The 19,999-nt window shown below is 44.5% G+C and overlaps 1 protein-coding gene across 2 annotated transcripts in view; it reads left to right on the forward strand.

Moving 5' to 3' along the window:
* The window catches only part of NBAS (NBAS subunit of NRZ tethering complex), a 445,751-nt gene that overhangs the window by 242,072 nt on the left and 183,680 nt on the right, over positions 1-19,999 (forward strand). For both annotated transcript variants that reach the window (XM_069973153.1, XM_069973154.1), the window contains exons 39-40: positions 14,106-14,182; positions 15,923-16,060. In XM_069973153.1, coding sequence (XP_069829254.1) covers positions 14,106-14,182; positions 15,923-16,060 — 215 coding nt within the window. The remainder of the gene's footprint in view (positions 1-14,105; positions 14,183-15,922; positions 16,061-19,999) is intronic.

The raw sequence follows: 19,999 nt of genomic DNA on the forward strand, positions 1-19,999 counted from the left end.
CCATTGCTCTGGTAAATGAGTTCCCTCCGTAAGATGGCAGCCATCGCTCTGGTAGATGAGCTCCCTCCGTAAGATGGCAGCCATTGCTCTGGTAAATGAGTTCCCTCTGTAAGATGGCAGCCACGCTCTGGTAAATGAGTTCCCTCTGTAAGATGGCAGCCATCGCTCTGGTAAATGCGTTCCCTCCGTAAGATGGCAGCCATTGCTCTGGTAAATGAGTTCCCTCCGTAAGATGGCAGCCATCGCTCTGGTAAATGCGTTCCCTCCGTAAGATGGCAGCCATCGCTCTGGTGAATTCGTTCCCTCCGTAAGATGGCAGCCATCGCTCTGGTAAATAAGTTCCCTCTGTAAGATGGCAGCCATCGCTCTGGTAAATAAGTTCCCTCTGTAAGATGGCAGCCATCGCTCTGGTAAATAAGTTCCCTCTGTAAGATGGCAGCCATCGCTCTGGTAAATAAGTTCCCTCTGTAAGATGGCAGCCATCGCTCTGGTGAATTCGTTCCCTCTGTAAGGTGGCAGCCATCGCTCTGGTAAATAAGTCCCTCCGTAAGATGGCAGCCATCGCTCTGGTGAATTCGTTCCCTCTGTAAGGTGGCAGCCATCACTCTGGTAAATAAGTCCCTCTGTAAGATGGCAGCCATCGCTCTGGTAAATAAGTTCCCTCTGTAAGATGGCAGCCATCACTCTGGTAAATAAGTCCCTCCGTAAGATGGCAGCCATCGCTCTGGTAAATAAGTTCCCTCTGTAAGATGGCAGCCATCGCTCTGGTAAATAAGTTCCCTCTGTAAGATGGCAGCCATCGCTCTGGTAAATAAGTTCCCTCCGTAAGATGGCAGTCATCGCTCTGGTAAATAAGTTCCCTCTGTAAGATGGCAGCCATCGCTCTGGTAAATAAGTTCCCTCTGTAAGATGGCAGCCATCGCTCTGGTAAATAAGTTCCCTCTGTAAGATGGCAGCCATCGCTCTGGTAAATAAGTTCCCTCCGTAAGATGGCAGTCATCGCTCTGGTAAATAAGTTCCCTCTGTAAGATGGCAGCCATCGCTCTGGTAAATAAGTTCCCTCTGTAAGATGGCAGCCATCGCTCTGGTAAATAAGTCCCTCCGTAAGATGGCAGCCATCGCTCTGGTAAATAAGTTCCCTCTAAGATGGCAGCCATCGCTCTGGTAAATAAGTTCCCTCTAAGATGGCAGCCATCGCTCTGGTAAATAAGTTCCCTCTGTAAGATGGCAGCCATCACTCTGGTAAATGCGTTCCCTCCGTAAGATGGCAGCCATCGCTCTGGTAAATGCGTTCCTTCTGTAAGATGGCAGTCATCGCTCTGGTAAATGCGGTCCCTCTGTAAGATGGCAGCCATCGCTCTGGTAAATAAGTTCCCTCTGTAAGATGGCAGCCATCGCTCTGGGTTTTTGTGTTCTTGTGGGAATAATACTTAAAAAGTAATAACACATTAATGTTTTCCTTTTTAGTCGAAGCCATCAAAGCTTTTCTTAATCTGACTGAAGATATTATTTCCCGAGAAATTACACGGCACCCGTGAATAGTAGGAATGAATAAATCAATCGACTTGAATATAGAAGATGAGGAAAAAACTTTCACTTACTTTGTACTTATTCATTAAGACTGCACATAGAGAATGTACTAATTGCACATTGTGATGCCGTCTCTATCTCATCAATGTGTTACCGGGTTCTTCTATAAAGGACTGGTGGTGCCGCGAAAACGTTAATCCTGAAATAAAAGCCGCTATATAGACAGGATGCGTGTGAATGCTGGGAGTGGTATTGTGCTGGAGCGCATCTATCTCTCAGTTTTCCTGCTCTTCCTTTATGTTATGCAGGCAGATGTTTGGGAACCTGAACTTGCCGTCTCTGATGTCGAAGCGAGCAAAAATTAAAGGGGTATTCCAGCTGGACACGTGGGCAGCCTGCTCTCTGGTTAGCCCTGTAGCCTTGCAGCGCTGAGGTCCTGGGTTCAAATCTCACCAAGGGCAACATCTGCAAAGAGTTTGTATGTTCTCTTCCCATGTTTATGTGAGTTTCCTCCCACACTGAAAACATACAGATAGGTGAATTTAGGTTGTGAGCTCTAATGAGGACAGGGAGAAAAATTGACAAACTATGTAGAGTGCTGCGGAATCAGATGGCGCTATACATATAAAGGCATTATTATTATTATTTATTATTATTATTATTATTATTATTATTATTTTATTATTATTTAAATGTTATTATTATTATTATTATTATTGTTATTATTGTTATTTATTTATCTTTTAGGACAAGTTCGACTTCAGAATTTATTATTATTTTTTTTTTAATGGCAGCTACACTCGGGGAACCTAACAAACAATACTAAGGGTCCATTTACACAGAAAGGTTATCTGGCAGATTATCTGCCAAAGATTTGAAGCCAAAGCCAGAAACAGACTATAAACAGAAATCAGGTCATAAAGGAAAGCCTGAGATTTCTCCTCTTTTCACATCCATTGTTGGCTTTAGCTTCAAATCTTTGACAGATAATCTGTCAGATAATCTTTCTGTGTAAATGGACCCTTATGCTGGGTTTACACGGAGCGATAATTCGCCCAATCGTACAATTAACGATTTCTAAGTAACGATTTTTCTTTTATAACGATCAGCGTTTAGATGGAACGATATATCGTACAGAAAATTCGTTTTCTGATCGTTTTGCGATCGCTTAAGCCCATCTCACACACAGGAAAAATCGGTGACCGACTGTTTACACGGAACGATCGGCGAATTTTTTTACGAACGATGATTTAAGAACCTGTTAAAAGATCAAAATGAATGATTTCTCGCTTGACGTTCGATGCATTTACACGTACGATTATCGTTCGAATTCAATCGTTATCGTGCAAATTCGCATGATAATCGTTCCGTGTAAACCCAGCATTACTCACCTTTCCCCATGCCTCTCCAGCCCCGGCTCGTCGCTCTGGGATCTCCAGCATGGCTGACGTCATGACCTGGCTGATGGACTGGCTTCTCAGCCAGATAAGGGTGGGACGTCGCTTCGGTCACTGATTGGCTGAGCGGACCGTCCATCAGCCAGGATGGACATTTTCCCCCGAGTGATAATGTCATCACAACTCAGGGAAAATACCTTCTGGTGGTTCCCGGGGCCGGTCACACTGCTCATCATTGGCATGGGCTGTGGTAAGCAAAGGTTGCTTGTTATTTTCTCCCCTTCTGTCTGTCTGTGTTGGCGGGATTAAAATCGTTGTGACCCAATGATCTTCATAATAGGGGATGTCAGTAGAGATGAGTGAATTTACAGTAAGTTTGGGTTCGTGTGAACCAACACTTAGCATTGGAATACCGCTGCTGGTAGAAGATGGATGCAGCCCCTGGGTGGCCTGGAAGACAAGGATACATCCTTTCTGTATCCATGTTCTCCAGGCCACCCTATGGCTACATCAGTCTTCACCAGCCACTAGGAGTCAAATGCCAGGCTCCTGGGTTTGCATGAACTCAAACTTATGGTGTCCTATCTCTGGCATAAACTAGTGACAGAGAAGCTGAATAGAATGATGTATCACTTACATAGTTCTGTGCAGCTGATCCAGAGATCTCCTCCTGAATAACATGGACAATAAGTAGGCCTCTCCATTATGTGCATGAGCCCAGTAGTCCTGGATATTCATGAGAAACAGAAACACTACACCCACCAGCTTCTGATTGGCAGTTATCTATCTATGCTCTGTATAGGCAGTCACCTGTCAATCAGCAGCTGGAGGGCGGGGGGAGGGGTGTGGCAAGAATCCTATTCTCCTGCATATTAGGAGAACGGCTGAACAGAATGATGTAAGTAATACACCCATCTGTTTAAGGCGGCATAAAACTAGTGAGAGATTCCCTTTAAGTTCGCTCATCTCGGTTATCTGTCTAACTGCAATGAGGAGGAATGGTATTGACCATGCCCACTGCCACCCCAGTCACTGTAAAGTATTTATATGGTTTTATCTACCATTGTGCAATGTGAGACTTCCGATGCGTCCACCTTTAAGCTCTTACCCAATGCCATGCAGTTAAATGAGCAGAGCGTCGTGTATGGCTAAGCTTGAGAATAATAGACATACATATGTCCCTAATGTAGATAAACAACAGTCAGCCCTACTTTAAGTTAATCAGCTTGGAGCCGACCGGGTGGAGAAAGAACAGACCCGACCTGTCTGGTTGAATCAGGATCACAGATTTCCCCTGTGCATATCATATGGTGAATGACATAGTACATCGGCGACATAGCAAGGGACTAAGTGAAGTCAGATATAACGGGGGTGACATGAATAACCCCTTACCCAGTGTGCACGCTCATTAGACATTGCAGCATGCTATGTATTTATTCATAGGCTCTAAATGTAGTTATTTCAGTCTCACCAGGACTAGCTGGCCTATGACCCCACTGTATCCAAGTAATATTTAATATATACCCGGCGCTCGGCTGATGGCACGAGCGTGACTTACGGAGAGCAGCAGAAATTGGTTTTTAGAAATGTAATTGCTCATGTCCGCAATAAGCCAAAGCATTACCATGAATATAAAGTGATGTGTCTGAAGCTGCTCGGATTGTCATGCAGATGGAAGTGGACGTTCTTTAGTCAAAACTTATCCGCAGGAGAACAGTTTTAGCTTTTACGGAGACCTCATAAAGTATCATTACGGGCTCATTGTTGCGGCCCATTGGGGCTTTCCGTACCCTGGGCCATACCTGGCAATGTATAGTAGCCTAGACGCAAGATTACAACTCGTGGACTTGTTTTTTTTAAATTAGGCAGCCATGTTTTTCTCATCCTGGCATCAACTTTAAAGACTAATCTAACCTGCTGAACACTTCCTATTAGGCTCGGGGCATTGAGGATGAAGCTATGTCTGTTACCTTCATCCTCAGCGCCATTCCCGGCCTGTTAGTTGTTCCCAGTAAGCCATTAGGAGCACTCATGGTGTGGCTACTGCCCCTTCGAGCCTCGATCTGGCCTGTCCCACCCCTGGCCGTTTACATTGATAGTTATTAAAGGGGGACATAGCTCCACCCCCTGAATAGAATTTTTTCTCTTATTATCAAAAGAGATGGTACCCCAACCAGCCTGCCTTCTTTAATGATTATCAATGGAGGCGGCGGCTCGGGGAGGGCCGGAGCTGTGTCACAGAGGGGAGGGTTGATTGTCACACAGGGGGCCCGTGCTCGAGAATAGACTGGCGCCGTTCGGGGGAACCGAGCAATGTTTGTTTTTGTTTTTTTTTAAAAAAGACCTCCTGCATCCCGGCGCTGGTCTGGTAATGTAAAAAAAACAACCTCAAAGGAATGGACTTGAAAGCACATTCACTTTAATATACAAAGCCACTGTCCATGGTGCTGGATTTCTTAACAACTTGAATAGATAGTTGGCAGCAATGGGCCATTGCAAGACTGATACATTTAGGTTATTGTGGCCAAAGGGATGGGAGAGAAGTACACGTTTTTCCTTCTTACTTGAGAGTAAAACTAGTATAAATTTAATTCTTTGAATGATGAAAAATGATATGATTTTCCAATATTATTGTATCATTATTTCATGACCTCCATTTACAGTCGTTGAATATAGGAACCTTTTGCATCTCAGTCGTCCTGTGGAATAGAAGGCAAAGATCTCGTTTATGTCGGCTGATTGTTGCGTCGTTTGTCTTTCAACATGTTGAAAGACAAACGACTGATTTAGCAGCGATCTGATGCCGCCGCTCCGTGGAATAGGAGCGGTGGCAGCAAACCACCGCAATTCTCTATGGGTTTCCCGGACGATCAGCAATCACCCTGGCAGCCCCCCCGCAGCTCCCCGCGGCCCCTCCCGCACTCACCCGCTTGCTGCTGCCATGTGGAATAGCGGCAAATGAACATTGGCAGCGCTTGTTTGCTCATCTTGTCGGCCCGTGGAATAGAGCCTTTACTGTCTTTGCAAAAAACTTTTGACATGACATACAGATGTGACATACAGAGTGTTCACACCCGTACCAATCAGAAGAAAAAGCTGAGAGAAAACCGTGCTGCAGCACGCCCACTCTCCACTCAGACTTAGAAAATCGAGTCGGGCTTCACAGGCCTCGATTATAAGTCTGACTCTGAGCAGAGAGTGGGAGCGCTGCAGTGCGATCCTCCCCCTACTTGTTCTTCCAATCGGTATAGGGCTGATCACTCAGATCCGGAGAAAACAAAACTGTTGACGTCTTTTTGGCATGTCAAAAGTTTTTTCTAGTGGCAGCCATCTGACAAGCCAGCGGTGAGCAAAGCATTTCACTAAGACTGTATATATTAGTCCATCTCTTTTGGAATCTTTTTCAATATAGAATTAATAACCTTTAATTTGCCAAAACCAGAATACTCCTTTGGGTCATGGTTTATAACTGGTAAAAGGTCCTCTTTGTTCTAGGGATCAGTGAGGATAGCTGCTGCCCAATGTTAGTGCCCATATACCTAATACTAGTACAAGATGTATGGCCCCCTCCACATTCTCTGTGGATAGATGATTTTTTTGGAGAGGAGGGTTGGGCGCCCCAGGTTACTGCCTCCCAATCCATTTGTTTTCGGAGAGATTAGCCAGCGCCAAAGCTGCCCGGCTGCAGTTTTCTCCTCCCCATAGGGAACACATGAATGTTCAGCCATGCCAGGAGAGAGCACTCTTAGTAGAAAAGTTATGTCTTATCCAGTAATTTTAAAATTCTACTTCATAAATTGCATCATGATCCAGATTCCCACTCCATCTACAATGTAAATTATAATCCATACTAATACCTTATATTACATATCGCTCTATAAAAACATTCAAGGTAAAGCCGCCCTCGAAACAACCTGCGTAGCCGAGTCCTCAGACTACTAATTTACGAGCATTTCTACATTTTTGCTGAATTTTAAGTACAGCTTCCAGCTATGGAAATGAAACCGTTCCATAATGTGGACCCCGAGAGGGCCATGATTTACCGTCGCCATGAACAAGCCAACCGACATGAGTTGTGTTGTAGCAGAGCTGTAGCGCGTGATGGGCCCTCTGCGTACAACCTCAACCTTGAAAGATAAAAAATCTGGACAGTAGAATAATTTGTTCCAAAATAAAAAGAGAATGAAGTGCCTCATTTACTGGCGAGCGTGTTTACCTTCTCCGCTGAGCTTTATGTCATTGACCGCCATTTCCATGTATTTGTTGAGCCGTAGCAATAAACATAATCGTAACCGCGGAGCAGTTAGCCGCTGCTATTCAGCCTTCAATGCCAGCAAAGAATAGGAGGCTGTTAGAAGCGCTTTGCTTATTTTTATATATATATATATTTTTTTTTTTGTTCCCTCTTTTTGTGGCCAGATGTACAATTTATTCCTTCTCGACTTTTATGGCAAGTGTAATTATTGTTTAAATGTTTTGACGGCGTCGTTGGCATTTGGAGCGGGAATGCCAGTGTCCTTAAAAATTAACTCGCTGAAATATGTTTTATTTATGACAGGTCCGCTCGGCCCCGGAGACTGTGAAAAGGCTAATGATTTCTGAGCGTGTCCTCACTAATTATATTCTGAGACAGTCCAAAAGCGATCTGCTCCACTGTAGGAAGGTGGGCCGGTGCATAAAGGATTCCTAGTGTTGCCCATAGACGCCAAACAGATGTTTCCTTTGAAGACTGGACATCTTGAAATTGATTTTTTTTTTTTAACATGTTTTCCCGAGTTAAAAGAGAAGTCCCACCAACTATGAAATCTTCAGTGAGGTGGGTGTGAAAATAGCAGACAAGTTAATTCGGCTGTCCCCTGTGCCTCGTAGCACCACCGGGTCCTGTTAGCCGCAGCTGGGGTCCTGCAGTGTTGCTACCTGCAACGTCACAAACTTGGCTGAGTGATTGCTCATCCAGCCAATCAGTGACTGGGGTGGGACACCATGTCAGTCGCTGACTGGCTGAGCGGGCAATTGCTCAACTGGGCCGGGACGTTGCTACTGCAGATGTCGGGTACGTGACATACCTGGTTTCCAGCAGTAGATGACGTCTGGTGGCGGTGGCGCTAGGAGGCACGGGGGACAGGAGAGTTAACTTGTCTGTTGTTTTCCCTCCAACCTCCGCCTTCCTGCAGATTTCAATCGGTGGGACTTCTCCTTTAAAAAATGTTGCACCATGGTTGCATGTAGGGATGGTCCGAACCCTCCGAGGTTCAGATTCGTATGAACCCGAATGCTCGGCATCAGATTCCCGCTGTCTGCCCGCTCCGTGGAGCGGGTGGATACAGCGGGAGGACCGCCTGGAAAACTGGGATACAGCCTATGGCTATGGCTGTATCCCAGTTTTCCAGACGGTCCTCCCGCTGCACGGAGCGGGCAGACAGCGGGAATCATTACCGAGAGTTCGGGTTCGTACGAACCCAAACCGAACTCTGTTTGGACCATCCCTAGTTGCATACATGGCTACCTAGCTATATAAGCAGTAAGACTATACATAATGTAGTCCAAAGCTGCAGATGCTTTCTAATAGTTCTCTCAAATATAGAAGATTGTCTGCAGAAAAAGACCGCCTGGTCCATGTTGTCCGCCTCATATTATTTTCTTTCTTATCATCTTGGCATACAAATGTTTATCCCAGGCCGGTTTACATCCTGTTATTGAAGATTCACTTAGCAAATGAGGTGAGGTTTGCATTTAAGCTCCATTCACTCCAAACTGGAGTCAAGGGTGATGTTGTCTCTGGAAGAAAGTGGCCATGTTTTTGTGTAGGGCTGGATAACCCCCATTGAAAATGTTTTCAACCATCAACGATTAACGATCTCAAACAACTGCTATGGCAAATGGCCTCGGTGATGGTGCGTTTACACAGAGAGATTTACCTGACAGATTTGTGAAGCCAAAGCCAGGAACAGACTGTAAACAGGGAACAGGTTATAAAGGAAAGACTGAGATTTCTCCTCTTTTCAAATCTATTCCTGGGTTTGGCTTCCAAAATCTGACAGATAAATCTGTCTGTGTAAACGCACCATAAAACTGCCAGATTACACGGAAAAATGATCGTAACTTGCAGTCATGCTGTTGTCGCTACTGCGAACGACCGAACGACGTCTTATTACATAGGTCCAAATTCTATTAAACGTCCAACGATTTCTCGTTGGTCATTTAATCGTTGTCTGCTATTACACTAAATGATTATCGTTCAAATCCGAACAATCTAACGATTTTTCGAACGATAATCGTCCCGTGTAATAGGGCCCTAAGTCTCATCCGCACACAGTATTGTAATCTGCTGCCAATTTTAGCCACACAAATCCACAGGTAAAATCCGCCGGGAATCTGTCCCGTATCAATTTACCCTTCAGGTTTTCTCAACTTTTTTTTATCATCACCTTGTTGGGAAAGATCCAGATTTTTTTTCTTTTTTGCTTATGGCTGCATTGTGTCTGATATAAAGCGCTGTTATCTGCGCAGTGTGAACGCCTCCACCCAGGGCGAAGTGAGATAACTCGTCTCCTACTGATAATAACCCTCTCTTCATCCGGAGGTCTCTCTGGACATTTTCTATTATAAATGAATATAAAAGGAAGTTAATAAAACACTGATTATTAATCTCCTGACGACAAACAAAAAATATTTGGCCTCTTTGTGCGGAGTCAGAATTGTGAAGCAATTAAAGCCGCTTATCTTCTGTAATGTCACCTTCAGATCTCGGAACAATAGACGTATTAATGACAGGAGAGAGCGATGTCAGAAGCCGGTGTCTGAGCGGTAATAATCATTCAAGCTTCTTAAATGATCAGGAAAAAAATCTATGGAGCACTAAAGCTACTCTATGCCATTGTTTATGTTAAAGGGGCACTCCAGTGAAAAACTTTTTCTTTCAAATAATCTGGTTTCAGAGAGTTATATAAATTTGTAATTTACTTCTATTTAATAATCTCAAGTCTTTCCATACTTATCAGCTGCTGTATGTCCTGCAGGAAGTGGAGTATTCTCGCCAGTCTGACACAGTGCTCTCTGCTGCCACCACTGTCCATGTCAGGAACGGTTTTCTATGGCGATTTGCTGCTGCTCTGGACAGTTCCTGCCATGGACAGAGGTGGCAGCAGAGAGCACTGTGTCAGACTGGAGAAAATACACCACTTCCTGCAGGACATACAGCAGCTGATAAGTATGGGAAGACTGGAGGTTTTTAAATAGACGTAAATTACAAGTCAATAAATCTTTCTGAAACTAGTTGATTTGAATGAAAAATATTTTCGCTGGAGTACCCCTTTAAAGTATTGTAATGGCCCTTTATAATGAATCTAATTTAGAATACAATTACAAGTGGATAAATCTTTAGGCGGTGTTTATAGGAGCATAGTGGTATTTTATTACTTCACAATAGTTGCATGACCCCGTACTATTAGTATTCACTAGAGACGCACAAACCTTGAGCATGCTTGGGGTCGTCCGAACCAAAATGCTCTGCACTTGTTTAGCATTGGCTGAAGAAGTTGGATGCAGTCCTAAGGATGCCACTTCAGCCACTGCTAAACAAATGCCAAACGTTCAGGTTTGGATGATCCTAAGCATACTTGAGGTTTGCTCATCTCTAGTACTCCACAAATGTGTGCGTGTGTATATGTATATATATATATAATCCCCCAATTCCCAGTTGAGCATTGCATGGCCTTGTTGTGCTCTCCTAAAGGGGTATTCTGCATAAACATAAATTTTCATATGTTGCTGCCCATGGTGAGACTAACAATTCCTTCCATACATGTTATTATCTATTCAGTCTCCTTCTCCCAGTTCTGAGCTGCTGCTTTCTGCTGAAGACGCAAAAATCTGTGTATGAGCTTTTCTCTCTGTCTCCCCCTTCTCCCCCCCTCCTTTCTGACATGATAAAGAAGTCCCTGACTGGCTTTGTCTGCAACGTTGTAGCTTCTTTGTAATGCTGGGAGGATTACTCTAAGGGCAATTTGCTGATGAATTTGCTTTGATTGTCCCTCATATCATTACAAAAAAGCTACAGTGTTGCAGATAAAGCCTGCCAGGGACTTGTTTACATCAGAAGGTATGCTATTCAGAAACACCGTCAGCGTTTTTATGTATATTTACATAAATCATGAAGTTGTAGCAAGACGTGAGTGCCGGAATTTCCTTTTGTATTTGGATATCGTTTGACCTTGAGCACTGACGTTCAGATTAAGTGGAGTGTTGGTACAGTATATACAAAAATACTGTTATTGTCCAGCTTAGACATCAGTACACTGGCAGAATAATATGCCAGCGTACCTAATATACCCGTATACTACGACATGGAGAGAGAGGAGCGGCTGCACATCCCACATATGGCTGACACTAGTGCCGCCAGGCCTATTTTAATAACAGTCAGGGTGTCGGTATATAATTTGATCAAACCATACTGCCCCGTGTACCATGTGCCGGTACCCTGGTTCACACGGGTCCCTACGCTAACTCCACACCGTGTCGGTCAGTGACTGCCACCCCCGAAAAGCGTGCACGTGCAGGGAAGGGAGGCCATGGAACGGCCCTGCAACCCCAATGTCACAGGACCAAACCCAAAGTGTCCCCCCAAAACCCGGCCGGCACCACCGGTGGGAAAGGCTGCCCCCAAACAACACAAGTTTGAATGTGGTATTGCACTGACCAATGCTGCTGGGACCCGTATGAACCAGGGCACCTGCACGTGGTACACGGGGCTATTATGTTTGATCAAATTATATACCGATACCCTGACTGTTTTTAAAATAGTCCTAGCGGCATTAGTGTCAGCCATATGTGGGATGTGCAGCCGCTCCTCTCTCTCCATGTCGTGTTTTACATTTCTCCCTTTTCTGAGCAGCTGGCACTCCCCCTTAAGACCCACATGACCCAAATTTGCAGGATATACCTGTGCTCACATGTCAGTACCTCATGTCTTTCTCATTCTGTTTGCAGCAGCAGTGGTGAGTGCAATACCACATTCATACTTGTGTTGTTTGGGGGCAGCCTTCCCCGCTGGTGGTGCCGGCTGGGTTTGGGGGGGGGGGGGCACTTTGGGTTTGGTCCTGTGACATTGGGGTCGCAGGGCCATTCCATGGCCTCCCTTCCCTGCACTTGCACGCTTTGCGGGGTTGGCGGTTGCTGACCGGCACGGTGGTGAGTTAGTGTAGGGACCCGTGTGAACCAGGAGACCGACACGTGGTACACGGCGTGGTATACTGCAGCGTACCCAATATACCCGTATAGTGCAGCGTACCCAATATACCCGTATAGTGCAGCGTACCCAATATACCCGTATAGTGCAGCGTACCCAATATACCCGTATAGTGCAGCGTACCCAATATACCCGTATACTGCAGCCTACCCAATATACCCGTATACTGCAGCGTACCCAATATACCCGTATAGTGCAGCGTACCCAATATACCCGTATAGTGCAGCGTACCCAATATACCCGTATACTGCAGCGTACCCAATATACCCGTATAGTGCAGCGTACCCAATATACCCGTATAGTGCAGCGTACCCAATATATCCGTATACTGCAGCGTACCCAATATACCCGTATACTGCAGCGTACCCAATATACCCGTATACTGCAGCGTACCCAATATACCCGTATACTGCAGCGTACCCAATATACCCGTATACTGCAGCGTACCCAATATACCCGTATACTGCAGCGTACCCAATATACCCGTATACTGCAGCGTAGCCAATATACCCGTATACTGCAGCGTAGCCAATATACCTGTATACTGCAGCGTAGCCAATATACCTGTATACTGCAGCGTACCCAATATACTTGTATACTGCAGCGTACCCAATATACCTGTATACTGCTGCGTAGCCAATATACCCGTATACTGCTGCGTAGCCAATATACCCGTATACTGCAGCGTACCCAATATACCCGTATACTGCAGCGTACCCAATATACCCGTATACTGCAGCGTACCCAATATACCCGTATAGTGCAGCGTACCCAATATACCCGTATAGTGCAGCGTACCCAATATACCCGTATAGTGCAGCGTACCCAATATACCCGTATAGTGCAGTGTACCCAATATACCCGTATACTGCAGCGTAGCCAATATACCCGTATACTGCAGCGTACCCAATATACCCGTATACTGCAGCGTAGCCAATATACCCGTATACTGCAGCGTACCCAATATACTTGTATACTGCAGCGTACCCAATATACTTGTATACTGCAGCGTACCCAATATACTTGTATACTGCAGCGTAGCCAATATACTTGTATACTGCTGCGTAGCCAATATACCCGTATACTGCTGCGTAGCCAATATACCCATATACTGCAGCGTACCCAATATACCCATATACTGCTCCATAGCCAATATACCCGTATACTGCAGCGTGTCCAATATACCCATATACTGCTCCATAGCCAATATACCCGTATACTGCAGCGTGTCCAATATACCCATATACTGCTGCGTAGCCAATATACCCGTATACTGCAGCACACCCAATATACCCGTATACTGCAGCGTACCCAAGCTGCATCTATTTCCAATACTGGACACTTGCCGCATGTGAACGCACACCAGTACAGAGGAACAGCACAATGCTGAATTCTAGGGAAAGATCTCCCGGAGGTGTTGGTGTGACAGGAGAGGCGTCCTCTGGATAGATAACCCTCGGCCTCATTGTACGGCTAGTCCCGGCCTCGTCCTCCGTTGTGTTCTCGTCGGCCCCCGTGTGCGGTTGTAATTCCTACTAGAGAACAGTTCCGGATTATTTGCTCATTTCGCTGAATCCTGCAGATCTTGCACTTTTTCTTCCAGAACAATCCTCCCCTTCTTCCAGGAGTTGATAGTTTATGAGCGGCTGGTTATGGGGCTGAGTTGTGAGCCGGATGCGTCGCCACAATCTGCCGCAGCAGCTGCTTCCTCCTGTTTAGCTGAAATGGGGAAATATTTTGCCTGACAATTACCGTTGAGGCGGCGTTCCAGCCTGATCGCCCATGATCTGCGCCATGAATCATACCAACTAGCACCTAACACAAACCATCATTCCGCGCGCTGTGTAACAAGCTCTATAACCATATAACGGCACCGGATCGGTCACTCACCTCTGTAACAGTACCTGTCTATCTGTGATTTTATCTTCTAGTTCTGCTGCAGCTGGCGAGCGACACTTTGCCCAACGATATCACCTTGTCTGTTGCCTATCTCCTCGCTCTACCCCAGGTAGGTTCACCGTCTTCTATCTAAGTTACTACATTAAACTTTTGACATGTTATAATGTCATGCGAAGAGTTGTAATCAGGCACTTTCTTGTTGGTGTTTATATCCCCACTGATTGTTAAAGGGGTACTCCGGCAACAATTTCTTTTACTTTTAAAAGAGAAGTAGGTTGAAAGTTTTTATTACAGTATTGTATTGCCCCCCAAAAGTTATACAAATCCCCAATATACACTTATTATGGGAAATGCTTATAAAGTTCTTTTTCCCTGCACTTACTACTGCATCAAGGCTTCACTTCCTAAATAACATGGTAATGTCACTTCCTGGATAACATGGTGATGTCACTACCTGGATAACATGGTGATGTCACTTCCTGGATAACATGGTGATGTCACTTCCTGGATAACATGGTGATGTCACTACCTGGATAACATGGTGATGCCACTTCCTGGAAAACATGGTGATGTCACTTCCTGGATACCATGGTGATGTCACTTCCTGGATAACACGGTGATGTCACTTCCTGGATAACACTGTGATGTCACAACCCAACTCCCAGAGCTGTGCGGGCTGTGGCTGCTGGAGAGGATGATGGCAGGGGGACACTGAGGGACACTGAGCATCCCTCTGCCATCATCCTCTCCAGCAGCCACAGCCCGCACAGCTCTGGGAGTTGGGTTGTGACATCACCGTGTTATCCAGGAAGTGACATCACCGTGTTATCCAGGAAGTGACATCACCATGGTATCCAGGAAGTGACATCACCATGGTATCCAGGAAGTGACATCACCATGTTATCCAGGAAGTGACATCACCATGTTATCCAGGAAGTGACATCACCATGTTATCCAGGAAGTGACATCACCATGTTATCCAGGAAGTGACATCACTATGTTATCCAGGAAGTGAAGCCTTGATACAGTAGTAAGTGCAGGGAAAAAAGCATTTCCCATAATAAGTGTATATTGGGGATTTGTATAACTTTTGGGGGGCAATACAAAATTTTGCCGGATTTCTCCTTTAAGTCAACTGGTGTCAGAAAGTTATATAGATTTGTAATTTACTTCTATTTAAAAATCTCCAGTCTTCCAGTACTTATCAGCTGCTTTATATCCTGCAGGAAGTGGTGTATTCTCCCCAGTCTGACACAGTGCTCTCTGCTGCCACCTCTGTCCACGTCAGGAACTGTCTAGAGTAGTAGCAAATCCCCATAGAAAACCTTTACTCTGGACAGTTCCTGACATGGACAGAGGTGGCAGCAGAGAGCACTGTGTCAGACTGGAGAGAATACACCACTTCCTGCAGGACATACAGCAGCTGATAAGTACTGGAAGACTAGAGATTTTTAAATAGCAGTAATTTACAAATCTAAATAACTTTCTGGCACCTTTTAATTTAAAACAAAACATTTTTTAGGTGAACAACCCCTTTGAAGGCCTCAGCCGTCTGCATTCTTAAAGTTCCCTGCCTATTAAGTGGCCAGGACAGGAGAAGCCGCTGGATGGGTTTCTGCTCCCTGAGCTTGCCCCGTGCCCCGTCTGACTAGTCTGTGCCACGCTGTGCCTGTTAACCCACATAATCCTGGTTGTTTGACTATAATATTAAATCTCGTCTCTAAGTGAAATTGATAAGCGACATCATTCTGTATAGATTATAGAGAGATCACCGTTACGCAGAGCATCGCAGCCGCTCGTCTGTGTTTGCTTTCGCCAAGTCACTTCCATCTCCCTCATTTTTCCGCAGGTTCTCGATGCCAACAAATGCTTTGAAAAGCAATCGCATTCGGCTCTGTCCCTCCAGCTGGCAGCGTATTACTACAGCCTGCAGATCTATGCCCATTTGGCACCATGCTTCAAGGACAAGTGCCATCCTCTCTACAGGGTAAGTCCTCATGGCTGTCTGTTTCCGCTCCGGTGCCACCGTGCAGGTGATCTGCTAGAAGAGACCAGAACATAAGTTATATCTAATTAAGAAGCGGATTCTCATCACCTCGCCGAGCGCCCGGGCAGCGGTCTCACATCCATCACCAGTACTCAGCTGCTCTTTGACTTTTTTGCCGCTCTGCATTTTAGTTTTAGATGTTTCCGTATTATCATCTGTCTACACAATATATATATAAAAAAAATAATAATTACCCAAATATTAATAGAATTTCTAGTAAATTTTATAGGGGATGAGGATATTTGTTATGTTATGTGCAGCTAATTTACAATCAGTCTCACTCTAAGGGGATCTGTCACCAACCTCACACCCAATAAAGCATTATGATATAAATATTTTTTTTTATGCAATATTGTCTGAAAATTAGGTTGGGTTCACAATACGTTTTTTGCAAAAAATGGATGAAAAGCGGATGAAAAAAAACCCAGATGCTTTTGTGCAGTATCCATTTAAAATTTGATACTGCAAAACCGCCGGATGAACCCGGCCTTAATGTATGTTCACACTGCATTATTGCTTTCATCTGTTTTACGCAAAAGAATGAAAAACCAATTTAAAAAAATTGATGTTTTGATCAGTTTTTCCATTTATTTCCATTATTAAAAAAAAAATAAAAAATATCAAAATGCATCTGTTTTTTTCTTTTATTGTACACAAAAATGTGGCTGTTTGATTCTTTTTTTTTTATTTTTGTGATTTAAGTCAATGGAAGAACGGATCAAAACGGATGTATACATTATTTCATCTGTTTTTCATCCATTTTTTTTTTTGTTGATTTTTTTTTGTTTTGCAGAAAAAAAAAGAAAGATGAGTGAACCTGGAGCATGCTGGAGTCCATCCGAACCCGATCGTTCGGCATTTGATTAGCGGTGGTTGCTGAACTTGGATAAAGCCCTAAGGCTATGTGGAAATCATGGATATAGTCATTGGCTGTATCCATGTTTTCCAGACAACCTTAGAGCTTTATCCAACTTCAGCAGCCCCAGCTAATCAAATGCCGAACGATCGGGTTCGGATGGACTCCAGCATGCTCCAGGTTCGCTCATCTCTACTTGAGACACATTGTGTGTTCTGCCACCAGCGTCTATACTTCAGCTCCCACTCACTGACTAATGCAGTGACTAATACCCAGGTATTCTATTTCCGAGATACACCTGCATTTTTTTTCTTTTTAATAGCACATTGTGTAGTCCTTTTGCAGATTGGGGTATACTGTATGTGTTGGTCTGTACTTGTCAATGGTTCCCAGGCTGATATATTATTCTATTATATCTTCTTTCTCCACTTCCGCATAGTGTATTATGTATAATATACGAGGCTAATACAGTATATATTGTATAATTTTATTTATCGTCCATTTGAACTTCTGGGACCTCATCGAATGAGTTCCGAAAGGAGAAGTCCATGGAAAATTTTTATTAAAGTATTGTATTTTCCCCCAAAAGTTATACAAGTCACCAATATACACTTATTACGGGAAATGCTTATAAAGTGCTTTTTTCCCTGCACTTACTACTGCATCAAGGCTTCACTGCATGGATAATATGGTGATGTCACTTCCTGGATAACATGGTGATGTCACTTCCTGGATAACATGGTGATGTCACTTCCTGGATAACATGGTGATGTCACTTCCTGGATATCATAGTGATGTCACTTCCTGGATAACATGGTGATGTCACTTCCTGGGTAACATGGTGATGTCATGACCCAACTCCCAGAGTTGTGCGGGCTGTGGCTGCTGGAGAGTATGATGGCAGGGGGACACTGAGGGACACAGGGCACTGGAGGGACACTGACCATCCCTCTGCCATCATCCTTTCCAGCAGCCACAGCCTGCACAGCTCTGGGAGTCGGGTCATGACATTACCATGTTATCCAGGAAATGACATCACCGTGTTATCCAGGAAGTGACATCACCGCGTTATCCAGGAAGTGACATCACCGCGTTATCCAGGAAGTGACATCACCGCGTTATCCAGGAAGTGACATCACCTTGTTATCCAGGAAGTGACATCACCGTGTTATCCAGGAAGTGACATCACCGTGTTATCCAGGAAGTGACATCACCGTGTTATCCAGGAAGTGACATCACCGTGTTATCCAGGAAGTGACATCACCGTGTTATCAAGGAAGTGACATCGCCGTGTTATCCAGGAAGTGACATCGCCATGTTATCCAGGAAGTGACATTGCCATGTTATCCAGGAAGTGACATCCCCATGTTATCCAGGAAGTGACATCACCGTGTTATCCAGGAAGTGACATCACCGTGTTATCCAGGAAGTGACATCACCGTGTTATCCAGGAAGTGACATCACCGTGTTATCAAGGAAGTGACATCGCCGTGTTATCCAGGAAGTGACATCGCCGTGTTATCCAGGAAGTGACATTGCCATGTTATCCAGGAAGTGACATTGCCATGTTATCCAGGAAGTGACATTGCCATGTTATCCAGGAAGTGACATCACCGTGTTATCCAGGAAGTGACATCACCGTGTTATCCAGGAAGTGACATCACCGTGTTATCCAGGAAGTGACATCACCGTGTTATCAAGGAAGTGACATCGCCGTGTTATCCAGGAAGTGACATCGCCGTGTTATCCAGGAAGTGACATTGCCATGTTATCCAGGAAGTGACATTGCCATGTTATCCAGGAAGTGACATCCCCATGTTATCCAGGAAGTGAGGCCTTGATGCAATAGTAAGTGCAGGGAAAAAGCCCTAAGCATTTCCCGCAATAAGTGTATATTGGTGATATAACTATTAGGGAGGGGCAGGACAGGTCCTCCAGGGTATAGGATGCTCTCCACTCCCAAGAGATGGGGATCCCAAGCCAAGGACCCCCTTACTGTATTAATTCATAATGTATGGATGGATGTGGGTTCTCTGGACTTGAACCCTTAAAGGGGGGGTAACAGGACAATATGATGATTGGCCGATACACAAAGCAGTGAATGCAGCCGGAAGCCCTGCACTATTCAGTGTATAGTAGTGGAGCTGGGTAACTTCAGCTCATCTTCCTTTTAGTTGAATTGCAGATGAGCTGCATTTACTCCACCACTGTACAGTTGTCCCTTTGTTGCCTAGTTTACTAATTTAATTTACATCTATTATAAAATCTCCAGTTTTCCTGTACTTATAAGCTGCTGTATGTCCTGTAGGAAGTGGTTTATTCTCTCCAGTCTGACACAGTGCTCTCTGCTGCCACCTCTGTCCATGTCAGGAACTGTCCAGAGCAGGAGAGGTTTGCTATGAGGATTTGCTGCTGCTCTAAACAGTTCCTGACATGGACAGAGGTGGCAGCAGAGAGCACTGTGTCAGAATACACCACTTCCTGCAGGCCTGATAAGTACTGGAAGACTTGAGATTAGTTTTTATATAGAAGTAAATTAAAATCTTTATAACTTTCTGAACCAGTAGATTTGAAAGAACGTAAAATTTGATGAAATAAGAATACCCCTTTAAGTATTATAGAATTAACATCCCATCTCTTTATCTTTAGATCTATTTATCTAAATTCTACTTTATACTTTATCTGCAAAAAAAAAAAAAAAATATCCAGTATAAACGTCTTCCTCCATGGTCTAATCTGTGTTCCCGGGGTAATCCTTCATCTCCTGACGACCACGCGGCCTGGCCTCTCTATGCGGTTTCCTTAATGAACTGCACGGCTCAGGAAAACCTATACCATAATTTATAGCCGCATAAATAATATAGGGAAATAGATCACAAAGCGATTTTCTTAGCAGAATTTTTTTCCTTCTCCTTCTCTCTGGCAATGATCATAAATCCTGGCAGGAAAACTCTATTAGCTGACCTATGGCAGCCGAAGTTTAACTACAAATCCCAGTCACCCACTTGTCTTCATCAAGTGCC

Source organism: Dendropsophus ebraccatus, chromosome 6 (assembly GCF_027789765.1).
Source record: "Dendropsophus ebraccatus isolate aDenEbr1 chromosome 6, aDenEbr1.pat, whole genome shotgun sequence".
Classification (NCBI taxonomy): Eukaryota; Metazoa; Chordata; class Amphibia; order Anura; family Hylidae; genus Dendropsophus; species Dendropsophus ebraccatus.